A 15518-nucleotide genomic window follows, 5' to 3' on the forward strand; every position below is an offset into this window, starting at 1 on the left:
TGTTAGGATATGTACAAACTTGACCATACATAATGCTCCCAATTACAGAGGCATAAGGAATTTCTTTTATTTGTTCCCTTTCTAAATTATATCTAGGACACTAAAATTCACTAAATTTATCACCCTTAACTATAGGGGCAACACTACTTGAACAGTTCTGCATGTTAAACCTTATAAGAACCTTTTCGATATAGGCTCTTTGGGACAATCCTAAAATACCGCAAGACCTATCTCGATGAATTTCTATCCCAATGACAAAAGAGGCATCACCAAGATCTTTCATTTCAAAATTCCTCATAAAGAATTGCTTTGTCTCATGTATCATTCCCAAATTATTGCTAACAAGCAATGTATCATCAACCTACAAAACTATAATGCAGATATTCCTCTCACTGATTTTAAGGTAGACACATTGATCAACCACATTATCCTTAAAATCAAATTGGTGAGAACTTCATGAAATTTAAGATACCATTGTCGAGATGCCTGCTTTAGACCATAGATGGATTTCTTAAGCCTACAAACCATATTTTCCTTGCTTTCAACTTGAAAACCTTCAGGTTGATCCATGTAGACCACTTCACGCAAGTCACCATTTAAAAAGGCTGTTTTAATGTCTATTTGATGTAACTTTAAATCATAATGAGCTACTAAGGCCATGAATATTCTCAAGGAATCCTTACTAGAAACAGGGGAATAGGTTTCCTTATAGTCCATCCCTTCTCTTTGAGTGTATCCTTTAGCAACTAATCTGGCCATGTTTCTTTCGATATTGCCTTTAGGATCATGCTTGGTTTTAAAAACCCATTTGCATCGAACAGTTTTGGTTCCCTTAGGCAATTCTAAAAGATCCCAAACATTGTTGTCTTTCATGGATTTTTACTCATCTTTCATGGCATTTAACCATTGAGTTGCATTTCCATTTTTCATGGCTTGGGCACAAGAAACGGGGATTGTTCTCCAAGTCTATATCACACTCATTTAGGTAAACCTCATAGTCATGTAACATGGTTGCTTTCTTTTCCCTTTGTAATCTGCGTAAAGGTTGTTCTGCAACTAGGACAACTTCTTTTTCAATGTGAGAAATCTCTTGAGTACCAACATTATCCATAATAGGTTCAGGCACATCATTTTCTTGGATAATTGTGGAAGGCGTAAAAGCACAATTTTCCTCCAAAGAAACATTTTTGAGATTCATACTCCCACTAATGTTTTCATCCTCTAAGAACATAGCATTTCTAGTTTCAACAATTCTTGTGCTATGAGTGGGACAATAGAATCTAAAACGCTTTGGTCTCTCAGGATATCCAATGAAATAACGACTTGTAGTTCTAGGGTCTAATTTCTTTATTTGTGGGTTAAAATTTTTTGCTTCGGCATGACTACCTTATACATGTAAATAATTCAAATTAGGTTTCCTACCAACCCACAACTCAAAAGGAGTTACATGCACAGCGTTACTAGGAACTCTATTAAGAACATGTATAGCAGTTTTTAAAGCTTCACCCCACAAGTAATCTGACAAAGAAGAGTTACTCATCATGTCCAAAAGAGTACGGTTTCGTTGCTCAACTACACGATTTTAAAGCAAAAACAAAGCAATAATATCATTCTCAGCTAAAATAAAGCAAAAACACTTGGATTTTGACCCGACACAGTGAATCTACCATAATATTCACCGCCTCTATCAGATCTTACACTTTTAATCTGTCTATCAAGTTGATTTTCAACTTCAGCTTTATAGAGATTGAATATATCTAGTGCTTCTGGTTTTTCACAAATAAGATACACATAAGTATACTTAGAAAAGTCATCAATAAAAGTAATAAAATATTTATGTCCATAAATAGTTGGAATAGTAAAGGGACTACATATATCAGTATGAATTGTGTCTAATAATTCAGTAGTCCTAGTAACACCCTTTTTCTTTGTCTTTGTGTATTTTCCTTTAATGCAATTCACACAAGTACTAAAATCAGAAAAATCAAGTGAACTTAAAATTCCATCTTTAATAGGATGTTCCATCCTTTCTCTTGATATGTGACCCAAGCACTTATGCCACAACATGGATGATTTTTCATTCACTCGCTTTCTTTTTTTATTTACCGAGTCGTTTACATGAAAGGATAAAAGAGATTGTGCATAAGTGGAATCTAAATTCAATGAATAAAGATTACCATATAAAGAACCAGAACCAATCATATAAGAATTGTGGAATAAAGAGACTCAATTATTTCCAAACTTAAATTCATAACCACAAGAATCAAGTTGTGAAAAAGAAATTAGGTTTCTAGTAAAAACAAGAACATAAACTGTGTTTACTAAATCTAAAATGAAACCAGAGTCTAAAATTAGACAGAGGATGCCAATAGCCTCAGCATCCACTTCTATTCCATTCCCAACCGTAATGGCTCGTTGTCCTTTATTTAGTTTCGACTTGTAAGGTATCCCTGCATGGAATTTGTTATGTGAATACTTGCTCCAATGTCAATCCACCAAGAATTTGGTAGAACATCTAACAAAAAGGATTCATAAGACACAAAGCATTGAGTGTCACCTTTCTTGTCCAACCAAATTTTAAAACCTGGACAGTCTTTTCTTATGTGATATTTCTTTTGACAGAAATGGCATCGGATCTTATTTTCTTCATTAGCCTTGTGAGTTTCATCATTTGCATTCTTCTTCTTCTTACTTTTGCATTTCTTGAAATTTTTTTTGGTTGGACCCAAGGTGGTAAGGTGAGCGATATCAGGGTTTTTAGCTTTAAGCTTCTCTTCTTCTTGAACACACGTGGCAATTAACTCGCTCATCTTCCACTTATCTTTTTGCGTATTATAATTGATCTTGAAAGGACCAAACTGCGCATGAAGAGAAGTCATAATGAAATGAACAAGAAAACCTTTAGAAATTTCCATGTCCATTTCCTGTAATTGAGAGGCCATGTCATTCATTTTTAAGATATGTTCACGAACACCACTCAAACCATCATATTTCATTGTCATCATTTTAATCATAAGAGTACTAGCAAGGGATTTGGAAGTTCGAATGAATTGTTCTTCAATAGATTTCATATAGCTCATTGCACTTTCAGAAATAGGGATTGCTCCTTGAATTGCAGGCATAATTGAGCCTTTCATAATCATTAGACTTAAGCGATTAGAGCGTTCCCATTTTTCATATAAAGCCATTTGTTCCTTAGAACTTGTATCATTAGGCTTTGTAGGTGCTTGCTCTCTTAATGCATAGTCTAAATCCAAAATTCCCAAAACAATTCCAATTTGCTCCTTCCATTTCTTAAAATTAGTTCCACTCAAAGCTTCAATAGCAGACAAGTAACTATTAATTGCAGTAGGATTCAATGCTGCAAACACATAATATCCATTACATAATATAATCAAGAAAACTACTTTTCGCATGTCATGAATAAAAATAACACCACAAGTTAAATATATCTAACTAGAAAACATAATTAGTTAGACACGAAATCAAGTTAACATTCTGTTGGGTCGAATAACAATACATTTTAGCAATTCATAAAAGTAAATGAGATAACTAATAAAAATAAAAAACATAAAATAAAATAATCATTAGGACCATAACGAGTTTATCACCGTTGGGCAGAAAAACCCAATGTCACTTATTTTATTTTATTAACTAAAGCACGTGAGACGTTTATCACCATTGCACATAAAAAATTATTGCTATATTTATTATACTAGTCATCTCGGTTGTTCAAACATACATATTGTTGAACCTCCACTGGGTTGATCAACAATGTTTCTACTCATAAGGTGTGTAACAAAACATTATAAGTGCATAAGACATTATCTTAATTACCACTTGTTCAATAATTTTCAATTTTTATTTTAATATCAATAGAATAAAAGATTGGCCAAAAATAAAAATAAAATTGGGCAAGTGTAAATAAAGGTTACGCGCTTGTTACACAAAACATCATCCTAAAATGAAATTCATACTTATACATTTCATGCATCAGAATTGAGAACAAAGGCTCTGATACCAATTGATAGAAAACTTTGCGAAATATAAACTAAAAACCATTAAGGATTCAATTTTATACATGAAAACTATATGAATTTCAACTATACAAAATAAGTGTATACGTACCTTGATCCATGATAGTGTGAAAACCTCTTTTGAGAAAGAGAAACCTTGAATAGAAGACCGTGATCTTCAAGTTCTTTATTTGCCTAAGATCTTCAAACCACTTCTCTCTCTCTTTAGGCGATGGGAGCCTTCTTGTGGTGACAACTTGAGTTTTGTGATCGAGAGTGTGGTGTGGGACCTTATACTATTTATACTAGTATTTTTCCCATCAAAGAATCCATTCATTCAATGAACTTCATTAAATAGATTAATGTATCTTTTACATTCATGATACATAATGCATCTTCTATAATAATGAACTCATTAGATAGATTAACATATCTTCTACATTCATAATAGATACATAATGCATATCTAAGATTTATTCATAATGAATCTATCACATTCAATGCATTGACACTATGTCCATTAGTCTTCTATACATTATGTATATATAGGTGCATTCATCAATGATTAGTCACCATCTAATTGATGTACATGTATCTTGCTTTATGAGACGAATCTAGTACGATCATGTATAAGTCACATTAAGCCATATTTAAGAAAAATTCTTATATTTACTCCCAAATTCATGTAATTAAGTCATTTATCTAAAGAATTCATGGAGGAATTAAGATTAATTGTAAGAAATGAGCTTAAGATGAGTTAAATTGAACTACACATGCATGCATGCATCACTTTGTAGAGATTCATCATTTTGATCATGGTATTTGTTATCTATGTTGGAATTAGGAGTTAAATCATACATGCATTGATGATTAGTAATGAATTGAAGTTTAATTTCATGTTTTGAGAGTTGTGGAAAAAAATTTGATACAAATGCATACATACATGAAGATTTGAGTTTCATTTTAATGAATTCGTGAAGTTTTGATCTAAGGGTTTGACATTAGTCATATGTTCATGTTTTTGGAAGTGTTTTCATGATTTAGAGCATGTCATGCAAGATGTTTTGCTTTGAAATTAAGTTTGGAGAATTTTTCTTCATATTTTGAAAACCCAGAATTCGTCCTCATCGCTCAAGCGATGAAGTTGCCGCTCGAGCACACATTGCGAGCATCCAGTAGTTTTGCAGAGTTTGGCATACCGCTAGAGCAACCAAGTGTTAGCTCGGGTGACCTTAGTTTTCATTGCACGAGGCTCGAGTGCCCATTGAGCCTAGATTTCGAGCATCTAGTACTTTTATAGACCATGCAGACCGTTTGAGTGAACTGCCTTGTTTTAGCCTATTTTGAAAAGTTGTGTTTTGAACATATTTGCATTCTCATTTCTTTTCGAGCATTCTTAGGTATGAAATAAGCTTCATGAATGACTTAGTAAGTAAGACTTGGACTTAAAGAAATTGATTAAGAGAGGAATGATTCGATTAAGCTATGTGTTCCAATGTGTGTATATTAGGGGTGCTCGCGGTTCGATTACGGCCTGGGAACCTCCAATTCGCCATCTGTCCAAAACTAGGCAGAGCGGAGAAAATTAATCTGCAATCATCCACCAAATTGGCGGATGCGAATTGAGCGGATTGGCGGATTGGCGAATGGATACAAGTCGGTTTGGCAGTTTACATTTTATAGATTTTCAACATAATAAAACTTGTCGACATAAATTATTTTACTTTTTTGTTTGGATAACAATCCAATCTATCTTAATAATAATGATTACAAATATGGATAATAATCCAACAAACCTCTATCTTAACAATGACTACGGAAACCCAAAAGAGATTACCAGGCAGTTGTTTAAGAGAAGCTGTCCAAATTCCAAAAAGCATAGAGTACATACATACATACATACATACCCAAGTGTGTATATATATATCTATATTTGTGTATAGGTTAAAAAAGAAAAATAAAAGTAATAGAATAGTAGGTGAGTATTTCAAAAATGGAGTTTGGTTGGGGTGCTCGTGGTTTGATTGCAGCATGCGAACCTCCAATCCGCTATCCATCCAAAACTAGGTAGGTTGGACAAAATCAATCCTTATTCGTCTGCTTGTCATTACGCATCGGTCCAAAATGCAACGGATCGGTTTGGTTCGGTTGGTTTGGGCGGATCGCTATATCCGCTAAGCACCCTAGTGTATATGTTTATGCATTGTGTAGGTTGATCCACGGAGACGTGACAACAATCTAATCACTGTGAGTAAAATCTTCGTATGATTTATTTTCTACATGTTCTAATGTAATATGGTTTTCTGAACTTATGATTTCTCAAATATGAATAAGCCTCCATCTGTACGACTAATATGCTATTGAAAGTATAAATGTGTATGATGAATCCAGGGTCATTCTGAATAGCTGATAAGATAGACCCAAGGTCGTTCTGCATATTTGATAAGTTTGGAATATCTGAAATGTGTATGACCAAGTGGTCATTATATTGATCTGATACTACTGTACTAAATTAGACCTAAGGTCATTCCATTAAGCTACAATCTGCACTGTTCTCTACATCTTTCATATCTGTTATAAACTAGACCAGAGGTCATTCTATTATGAAATGAATTTGATACAAGAATGTTTATCTTTAAGTATTGGAACTCATTCATGAAACCCCTTTAGTTTGATGTTATTCACTGGGTTTTAGCTCACTCCGTTATATATATATATATATAGGTGGGTAGCAAGATGTCTAGCCCTAGTGAACATGTGGAAGTTTACCCAACTTTAGTAATGTTAGCCATAGAGTGCCTCTTGGATTTATCTTTTGTCTTTTTGTTTTTGTTGGTCATGTTTGATCATGTTTTGTTCTTAAGAGAGTTGGGTTTTGTATAACTATGACTTATAATCAAGTATATCTTTTGTAAAATGTAATCATGTATGTACCAATATGTTTTGGATGTGGGTTATTAACATATGGAATTTCTGTTCATGCCAGTTACACACAGCTCATTGGACAATTTTATGATTATTGTATTATTTGCTTCTGCTTCTGGCCCCATATACTTAATTATGTTTTGAATTTCTATTCGAGGCCGTAGGTCATCTCATGATTACTGGCCGGTCATGATCATACCTCTAGAGGCAGGTTCGGGTCATGACAAATTTTGTAACCATAATTGGGCCCCATGTAATGCTACTCTAAAAATGGTCGCTTGAAATGAAGCTTCATAGTCCCCTCACCTCAACTTAGTTCCAAACTTCTATCAGCTTCTGCAAACTCATTAGTACAATGAGTGAGTGATCAAAAACAAAAACTTTTAAAAATCTTGCATTGCATGTGCTCTCACTCCTGGCCGTTGGTTTAACAAAGTCGTTAGTGTATGAAGGTCAAGGATGGAAGCTTTGTGTTGTTCAATCAAGTCAAACAAGGCTGACTGGGTAAGGTTGTGTTTGTGGAGCATTTCAAGACTTCAGAGATAGGAATAACAAAGGTTTGGTTGTAATACTTCCTGTGTGTCCTGTAGTAGATCTTGCTGAGTATTGGGGCCATGGCTTTCTGCTCTTGGAGAGTTTTCCGGGTCTTCCGTCTCGAAGTTATTTGGATCTTCTAATGTGATCATAATTTAATTTGAATCATCAAAATTAATTGGGTAATCTTGAGATAATTCTTGAAATTGGCCTACTCATATCCCCCTCTAAGCACAATTATCTTGGGCGCCAACATTTCAAAAAATAAAAAAAATAAAAAATGAAAAATAAATAAATAAAATACGTGAGAAAATACAGAAATAACAAGTTACCATAATCTGCAATGGAATCTTCTGATTCAGAAACTTTATTGGATGGCTCAATCCCAAGCCAAGAAGAATCTGTCTACAAAGGTAGCCGCACTAGTCAGAGTAGAAATTAACAGAAGTAAATAAAAGTCAAGAAATAAGCACATAGAACAAATAGATAATAGAACCTTGCCATTTGATATTGCTGAGAAAGCATCACCTGAAGTAAGTACAGTTTCTGAAACTCCACATTTGCAGGACTCAACTAAATTAATTGAATTAGCTGATGGCAGGACATTTGACTTGTCAGCTGTGGCATTTACATGGTTAGAGTTTCCTCTTCCTTCATACAAGAGTGATATCCGTCCAGTGATATTGGTGTTGACAAATCCTCTTGACCATCCCATCTTTCATCATCAGATTTGTTGACTCTACTAGATAATGATGCCAAACTTGAATCTTTCTCTACAGTATCAACTACTACTGGAATCTCGGTTGGGAACGGTTTCTTCGCTTTGTCATTTTTGATGACACTCACATTTAACTTTTCACTCGTACCAATATCATCCTTTTTCAGCATGTCTAAATGCTTCCTCTCCAAGTGAGAAACTGATATTAATGTGACATAGCAGCTCTAGTAGCCAACACAATGTGACATATAGACATGTAGGATAAGAAGCACAACCATTGCTATGAAGGAGCTGTGTCTCGTTGGACATCGACATTCTATGGACTCTTCTAAAAGCGTGTCCAACATTTCTTCACCATGTCTTAATTAAAATTTTAAATTCACAATATCGAACACTTTACAAACACTTCGGTAACACTTCTTAAACCCTTGTAACATTACCTATGTGATGAACCTCTTCATAGTAAAAATGTTCTACATTTCTATAAATACTCAAATCAATTTAAGGGCAGAACAAATAGAAAATTTGACTATTTATGAAAATCAGGATTGGTTTAAAAATTTCTATCTAGTTTTTTTCTAACTATTCAAACCATTATTCCAAAATAATGCTTGGAATGTTAAATATGGCACACATGTGAAGCAAAAATTGGGTCAAGCTTGAGAGAGTCCCACAAGAATGTTAATTTTGAACAAGTTTTAACACGAACATGGTTGGATTCGTAGGAAAAAAATTAGTCGTACCCATAAACAAGATTCTACAAAATGATTTACTTAAAGAGTCTATCAAAGTTTGGAGAGATACGTCATGGTTGCAGAATAAAACTTCAATATAAGGACCATTTTTAGGAGTAAGGAACAAAATCTAATTTTGTTCCCATTGAAATGGCCAAAATGTTTCTGTTTGCCGAAAAAACATGAAACATTAGTCGAATATCGAACAATTAACAACTTTAAGCCCCCTACAAGTTGCCTCAAGGGGGCATGAAAATTGAACATTTCCAAAAATAACTTGTAGGACCTTAGCACTTAACATCTCATCAAAACCCATAGGTAGTGGTGAAGGCATAACTCTAGAGTCTTGAAGCTATGGATTTTTGTCATCCTGATTATTTTGTCTATTGTGATGTAATCTTCTACAAGGTGTAGACCGCCCGAACTTGCTCTGCGCGACTCCCTTTCGGGGAGGGCACGAATTAGGTTCTAGCTACTACAGTTTGGACTCTTGTCACGGTTCTGAATCTAATCTCACAAAGTGCAATGTAAGACTGATAAATCACTAAAGAGTCCAAATCCGACAATTGGTTTTGAAAAATCAATTTTGAATCAAAAAGCGCCAAACATGGACTGCTTTGCCAGATTTCAGAGTCGCCACCTAAATATTTTGTTTTTGGGAAATTTAGGAAACCCTGACTCGTGCCTAAGGCCACGTGTCCGTCATCAACAAAGTTGCCTTGGCTCGGGAACTTGGGTATGAGAGGGGAAGGTCCTGAAAAGAGCACTCCCGCTTGCCTGATCAAAGGATCAGACTCTACTAAACATGATATGTTGTTTTTGAAAACACATGTGTTCTTATTCCGGTTTATTAGCTAGTTTACTATGTGATGCGCACATCATACAAGTATAGACTAAATCACTCTATTTGGAACAAAACATCTCATGTTTATTTTTTGATAAGTGGTTTGAAGTTGCTACACTCAAGTAGGGTAAAGTGCGGATTTAACACCCTCAAGTGGGCTTAAAACATGATGATTCGCCACTTCAAGTGGGCGTAAAACTCACATTTCGATGAATTGTTCCAATTCAAGCAACGAAGCCTTCATCCACAGGCATTCATGCATTTAAACACTTAAGCAGTTAGCCACATGGCAAGCTTGCTATCATGGCAGTCACGCTATCATGGCAGTCACTTACACACATGGAAGGATGCTAAAGCATAAACACTCACAGTGTACTCCGAGCCAAAACATAAGCTATGTTAGAAATCAATGCATGATCCTAGCTATGTTTGAAATGCCTAATGCAGCACATGAAAAATGCAACTAAGTAGGCTCGGCTATCTAAGATGGCATACGAATATCACAGTTGATACATGTATTCAAATACGAATTGAAATACGATGCAGTTTGAATGATGCGCCGAGCCTGGTGCATGCAAGACAAATGAATGATGCATGCATGCAAGCATAAGGTATGCTAATTGAAAATGTCCCTAAACTAACCATCAAAAGATAATAAGTAAAAGGGAGAAAGAAGTGGGCGTTGGAAAACATGCACACACACACGTACACTTTTTACAACATTTGCCCTCTCGACGGAGGGTCCGAATGAATAAGCTAAGCTATTCTAGGCTAAGCTGAGGTAACTAATCTAATTAAACTAATTGAACTAATTATTACATAACACAAATTGAATGACTAGCTACGACTAGGCTAATTATTACAAAACTTTAACTAATTAACAAATGAATTAATTAAATTACAAATTCATGCTAAGCATTAGAGTATGTGAACTAGGCTGCCTCAGCTCTGCCTTGAAGAAATTGAAGATGCATGCTCGGTTCCCATCCCAAAAAGCTCTCCAAATGCTCTTTAGAGGCTCTGCTTGCAGGGTGTCTTCCACTGCTTATTGCTAAAACTTACCAAAACAATGCTGGGGAGTGCACCAGTGGCCTGCCGGCCATGAATGGTTGTTGCCAACCCCCCTACCGGCCAAAGATGCACACTGCCGGCCACAGATGAAGAGGTGCCGGCCAACAATGAGAGGGTGCCGGCCACTAGTGTGTTGTGACACCAAACTGCAATAAAGCACAAAACAGAGAAAATGGAGGGTCTCCCAAGGGTATGTACGTACTATGCCCCTCCATATCACCTCAAAACATCAAGGGGGAGGCACTGTTGGATCCAAAACCATCAATCATGTATCTCAATGCATGATGGTCAAAGATCCAACATGTATAAATTCAATAAATGCATGACAAACAAGACACTTAGACCATCTCCTTATCATGAGAAATCAAAGGGAATGGAGACCAAGGATGATGGGCTCACTTTATCACTTCAAGTATGAAATGAGCTAATCCACCTTGTGTTTAACACAACCTTCGATTGAACACAATGCAAAGCAAGCAACATGACATGCAAACAACATGCTAATCTTGGCATGAAAAGGCAAGACTCTAATCATGCAAACACTCATGCTCAACATGCTAGAATACTTAAGTACTGAAAGCTAGTGAAAGACACAACACTAGAATCATGCAAAGCAATGCTTGATGAACTAAACCAGCCCCAAATAGACCTCATGCGTGCCAAAATAGTGGCCAAAATGATTTGAAATGAAAACATGAATGGCAAGGGAATGATGCTCATGCAATGGCTCGCAAGCTAGGCATTCAACACAGCTCTCAAACACAATCGAAGAGTGATATGCATGAGAATATGGCAATGCTATATGCTCTGAAATCAAGTGTTAAATGGTGCCAAATCATCTAAACACCATAAATAAGGCTTGCTAGAAGGCTCAAAACTCAAGACTAGCTAATGCACTTACACCATAGCCATATCGAGCAAGCCCCAAAGGGCCAAGATTACTCAAAACAGTCCTAAAACATGCCAAAACAAGGCCAAAAACATGCTTGAACATAGTCAAAATATGGGAGAATAAAAGGCCAAAACACCAAGTAAGCTAGGCCAATGAGCATGATTTGCACTACAAGTGTAAGAAGCATGCAAGGGGTGACTCTACCAACCAAAAACAGAGTTGTATAATGGCAAAATAAGACCAAAAAAACACTGAGATGGTAGCCCAAAAGCTTAGGTATGCATGCATACAAGTTAGGCCATGATCAAGGCATAAAGCATGACTCTTCAAAAGCATCGAAAGAGTGAAACATGTGAGGGTATGGCTACACCATATATATTGAAATCATGTTAGAAATGAGGCCAAAGCATGTAAACAACTCAAATGATGCATGCTAGAAACTTGACACTCAAAGCTAGTCAAAGCCACTTATACTACAACCATACAAGGCAAGTCTCACATGGCCAAGACCAATCAAAACAGAGCTTAAGCATGTTAAAACAACACCAAAAACATGCTGAGATAGAACCAAAATAGGCTAGCATGATGGATCAAAGCATTGAGCAAACAAGGCTAAATGGTAAGATTACACTACAAGTGTAAAAAGCATGCATAAGGTAACCTAACCAGGCCAAAACAGTGTTATGCCATGCTAAAACAAGGCAAAAAATAAGCTGAGAATAAGCCAACACATGCTAGAAAAACATGCTCAATCATTAGGCCAACAAGGCAAGCAAACAAGACAAGAGGAGAGGGGACCACCCCCTCTCATTTTGGGCCTCAAAACCACATTTCTACCACTAAAAATCCACTGGATTTCAGTGGCTAAAAGGCCAAACAAAGATGATTTCAAAAGCCTTAAGAAATAGTACAAAGCATAAGCAAATAAGGCACACAAGAGGGTAGAACACCCTCAATACCAAAGAAGCCTCAAACAACCATCTTAAACACTTGAAAACAAAGCTTTTTGTAGTTGAAAGCAAAGCCTAAAACAATATTCAAGGATGGCCAAATAAGCAATGAAAATAAAGCTTTAAAGAGGATATGAGACTCACACCTGAAGCATAGCAATAACAACAAGTTTCTGAGGCAAAACTAAGCTGAAACCACTCAAATACAACCTCTAAGAATCTCAGCTCCAGAGTGAAGGTGTTTCACTAGGTGTTTAGTGCAAAAGTGTGAACAAAACTCACTTTAAGGCACAAAGTAGCTCAAATATATAGAGAGAGAGAGAGAGAAATATAGAGAGAGATGGATATGTTTAGCCCTAAAAATGCTGAACCTTTGGAAAGGGGGAGGAGCCTCTCCTTATATAGAGCAATGCAATGCAAAGCTTGTTTAACAAGCTTGAAATGGCCTCCATCCCTCCATACACGTGTATGGAGGATGGCTCAGTGAAAAACAGCTGGCTCAAAAGATCTAGCACAAAATCAGCTGAAACAAGGTGTTCTGCCGACCATCAGTGGTGGCTGGCAGTGCCTCATTGATGGCTGTCAGGCCTTATTAATGGTCGGCAGGGCTAAATGCATGGCTGGCAGTTCCAAAAGGTGGCCGGCAGTGCACCACAAGAAGCATGCTGAAAGGACCAACATATGGTCCAAAAAAAAGCGAAGGAAGGATATAGGGTTTGGAAAGCTCAAACCTGTGATGTCCCACTGCGAAGTTCGAGTGCTCGGCGAGCAACCAAACTTGTTGCTGGATGTACCTGCAAGCAAAACCAAGTCTTGAGGACAGTCAAAAATGGGGTGTCTACAGTTGTCCTTCTTTGACAGATCTCGAAAGTCACAAAGTGACGGGAGTGAATGTCAAACCCAGAGACGACCCATTTTTGACAAGGCCGAAGACTCTAGCAAACATTTAAAATAATCATAGAGATGTGCCCGCAAGCTGGGGCAAAATGCAAATGATATGCATGATGCAAGAGCATAACTTATGATTATGCAAATAGGACTGTAATGAAGCATTTATGCAAAATAAATACAACATTTTAAGCGAATGTTATGCAAAGAAATGCTACAGCAAACTCGTACATAAGCAAGTAAACAAGAACCAAACTACATCTCATGTAGAAAGGATGTAAGAATATTAAACAATTCTCACTGCGTCTCACGCGGAGAAGGCTAAAAGCGATTACCGGGAATACCCGGAGTCTCAAACAAAACATCTCTCAACGTATCACACGCAAGAGAAGGAAAAGCGACACCTCTTAGCGTATCACACGCGTGAGAGGGAAAAACAACATCTCTTGGCATATCACGCGCGAGAGAGGGAAAGGTACACCTCTTAGCGTATCACACGCGAGAGAGAGAAAGGTACACCTCTCAGCGTATCACATGCGAGAGAGAGAAAGGTACACCTCTCAGCATATCACACATGAGAGAGGGAAAGGTACACCTCTCAGCGTATCACATGCGAGAGAGGGAAAGGTACAAGCAGTGCAAGCACTGAAAAGTTTGTACAAACATCGGAGTGCGTCCCAATTCTTCTGACAAGGGTATTAGTGTAAACACCAAGCGTACCCGGGTGTCTCTAACCAACGAAATGCCAGTGCAGACATCGGGCATGCCCGAATGTCTCCAACCGTTGAGGCGAAAGAGAGGAATGGTTCTACCCGGAATTCCTCTAAATGAACCGTACATACAATATCGTGTATGTATGAGAGGGAAACTTGAAAGGTACGATGCAATAAAATGCATATCTCATGAAAGATGAATGAACGCAACACAATGCCAAGTCATGCTCAATGCTCATCATGCAAGAAGTGGAACCGAAGCATGTTCTATGCTAGATAATCAACAATGCATATTCAATGCAAGATAATCAAAGACGCATATTCAATGCGAGAATGTAGAATGCGTGTTTGATACAACATGTAAATGCTATGTGAAAACAAAAGCATATTCGATAAGAACAACTTGAAGGAAACTTCCGGTTTACCTCCTGGAAGAGTTGCGAAGAAATTAAAAGGATACACCTTGTGCGGGTTGATGGGCGATGATCACCCTACATTGAGAACATGATTCCAGGCTTCCACAGAGGCATTTTGAATCAAATTTTGAACACTCCTCGGAACTCTTGGAACCCAAGAACACATGCCAAGGTAAAAGGGGCAGGGGAAGCTGGTGGAGGCTTGTCGGCCATTAGGGGAAGCTGCCGGCCCCCTGCCGGCCATCAATGGCCATTGCAGCCCATCAACAATGCACTGCCGGCCATTGATGGGAGCTTTGGGCAAAATGGTTCTTTCAGTCGTGGCTCTTTAAGTAGAGGCAAAATGAGTTCATTTCATCACAAACCCTTGCACAAAATACCTTCCTCTTGCTCTCTAGGTGTGCCTTCTCTCTAGATCTGCGTGTTCCACACGTTTACCCTTTAATTCTCTTCGATTTGAACCGATCAGAATTTGATTTCGACGCCTCTTCTGTCATTTCCACCATTCAAGGTTGATTTCCCTCGAATTTCTCCCAAGGTTAGTACACCTTTCCTGAGTTTTCAATTTTTTTTAAGTTTTTCTCTCTCCTAGGGTTTGATTGGTTCAAAGTTTCCCCATTTTGCTAATCTTTTCTCATTTTTGCATCTATCTCAGATGGCTGACGATATCCCGCATGACGGGGGCTTCCCCTTACTTCCTCCTGTAGAGATGGCAGCGGACTTCGCGGCCGAGCCGGGGGTCGAGCCTCAGCCTTTACCGCTTAGTATCTGCCCTTTTGACATGGCGAGCTATCACCCCGAGACCCATGTAGTACTA

The 15518-nt window shown here is 37.4% G+C and overlaps 1 protein-coding gene across 1 annotated transcript; it reads right to left on the reverse strand.

The window, feature by feature from the left end:
- Positions 1-883: 883 nt before the first annotated feature.
- LOC114267114 (uncharacterized) lies at positions 884-14412 on the reverse strand. The gene is made up of 10 exons (XM_082889397.1): positions 14293-14412; positions 13416-13478; positions 8135-8417; positions 7972-8027; positions 7808-7880; positions 2726-3361; positions 2256-2450; positions 1668-2153; positions 1507-1572; positions 884-1386 (listed from the first exon to the last, which is right to left on the reverse strand). Exons 1-10 carry the CDS (start codon positions 14410-14412, stop codon positions 884-886), a joined length of 2481 nt encoding a protein of 826 aa, XP_082745523.1.
- Between the last annotated feature and the right edge of the window lie 1106 nt (positions 14413-15518).

The sequence above is a fragment of the Camellia sinensis genome, chromosome 9, assembly GCF_055761805.1.
Source record: "Camellia sinensis isolate YWXY chromosome 9, ASM5576180v1, whole genome shotgun sequence".
In the NCBI taxonomy this organism is placed as follows: Eukaryota; Viridiplantae; Streptophyta; class Magnoliopsida; order Ericales; family Theaceae; genus Camellia; species Camellia sinensis.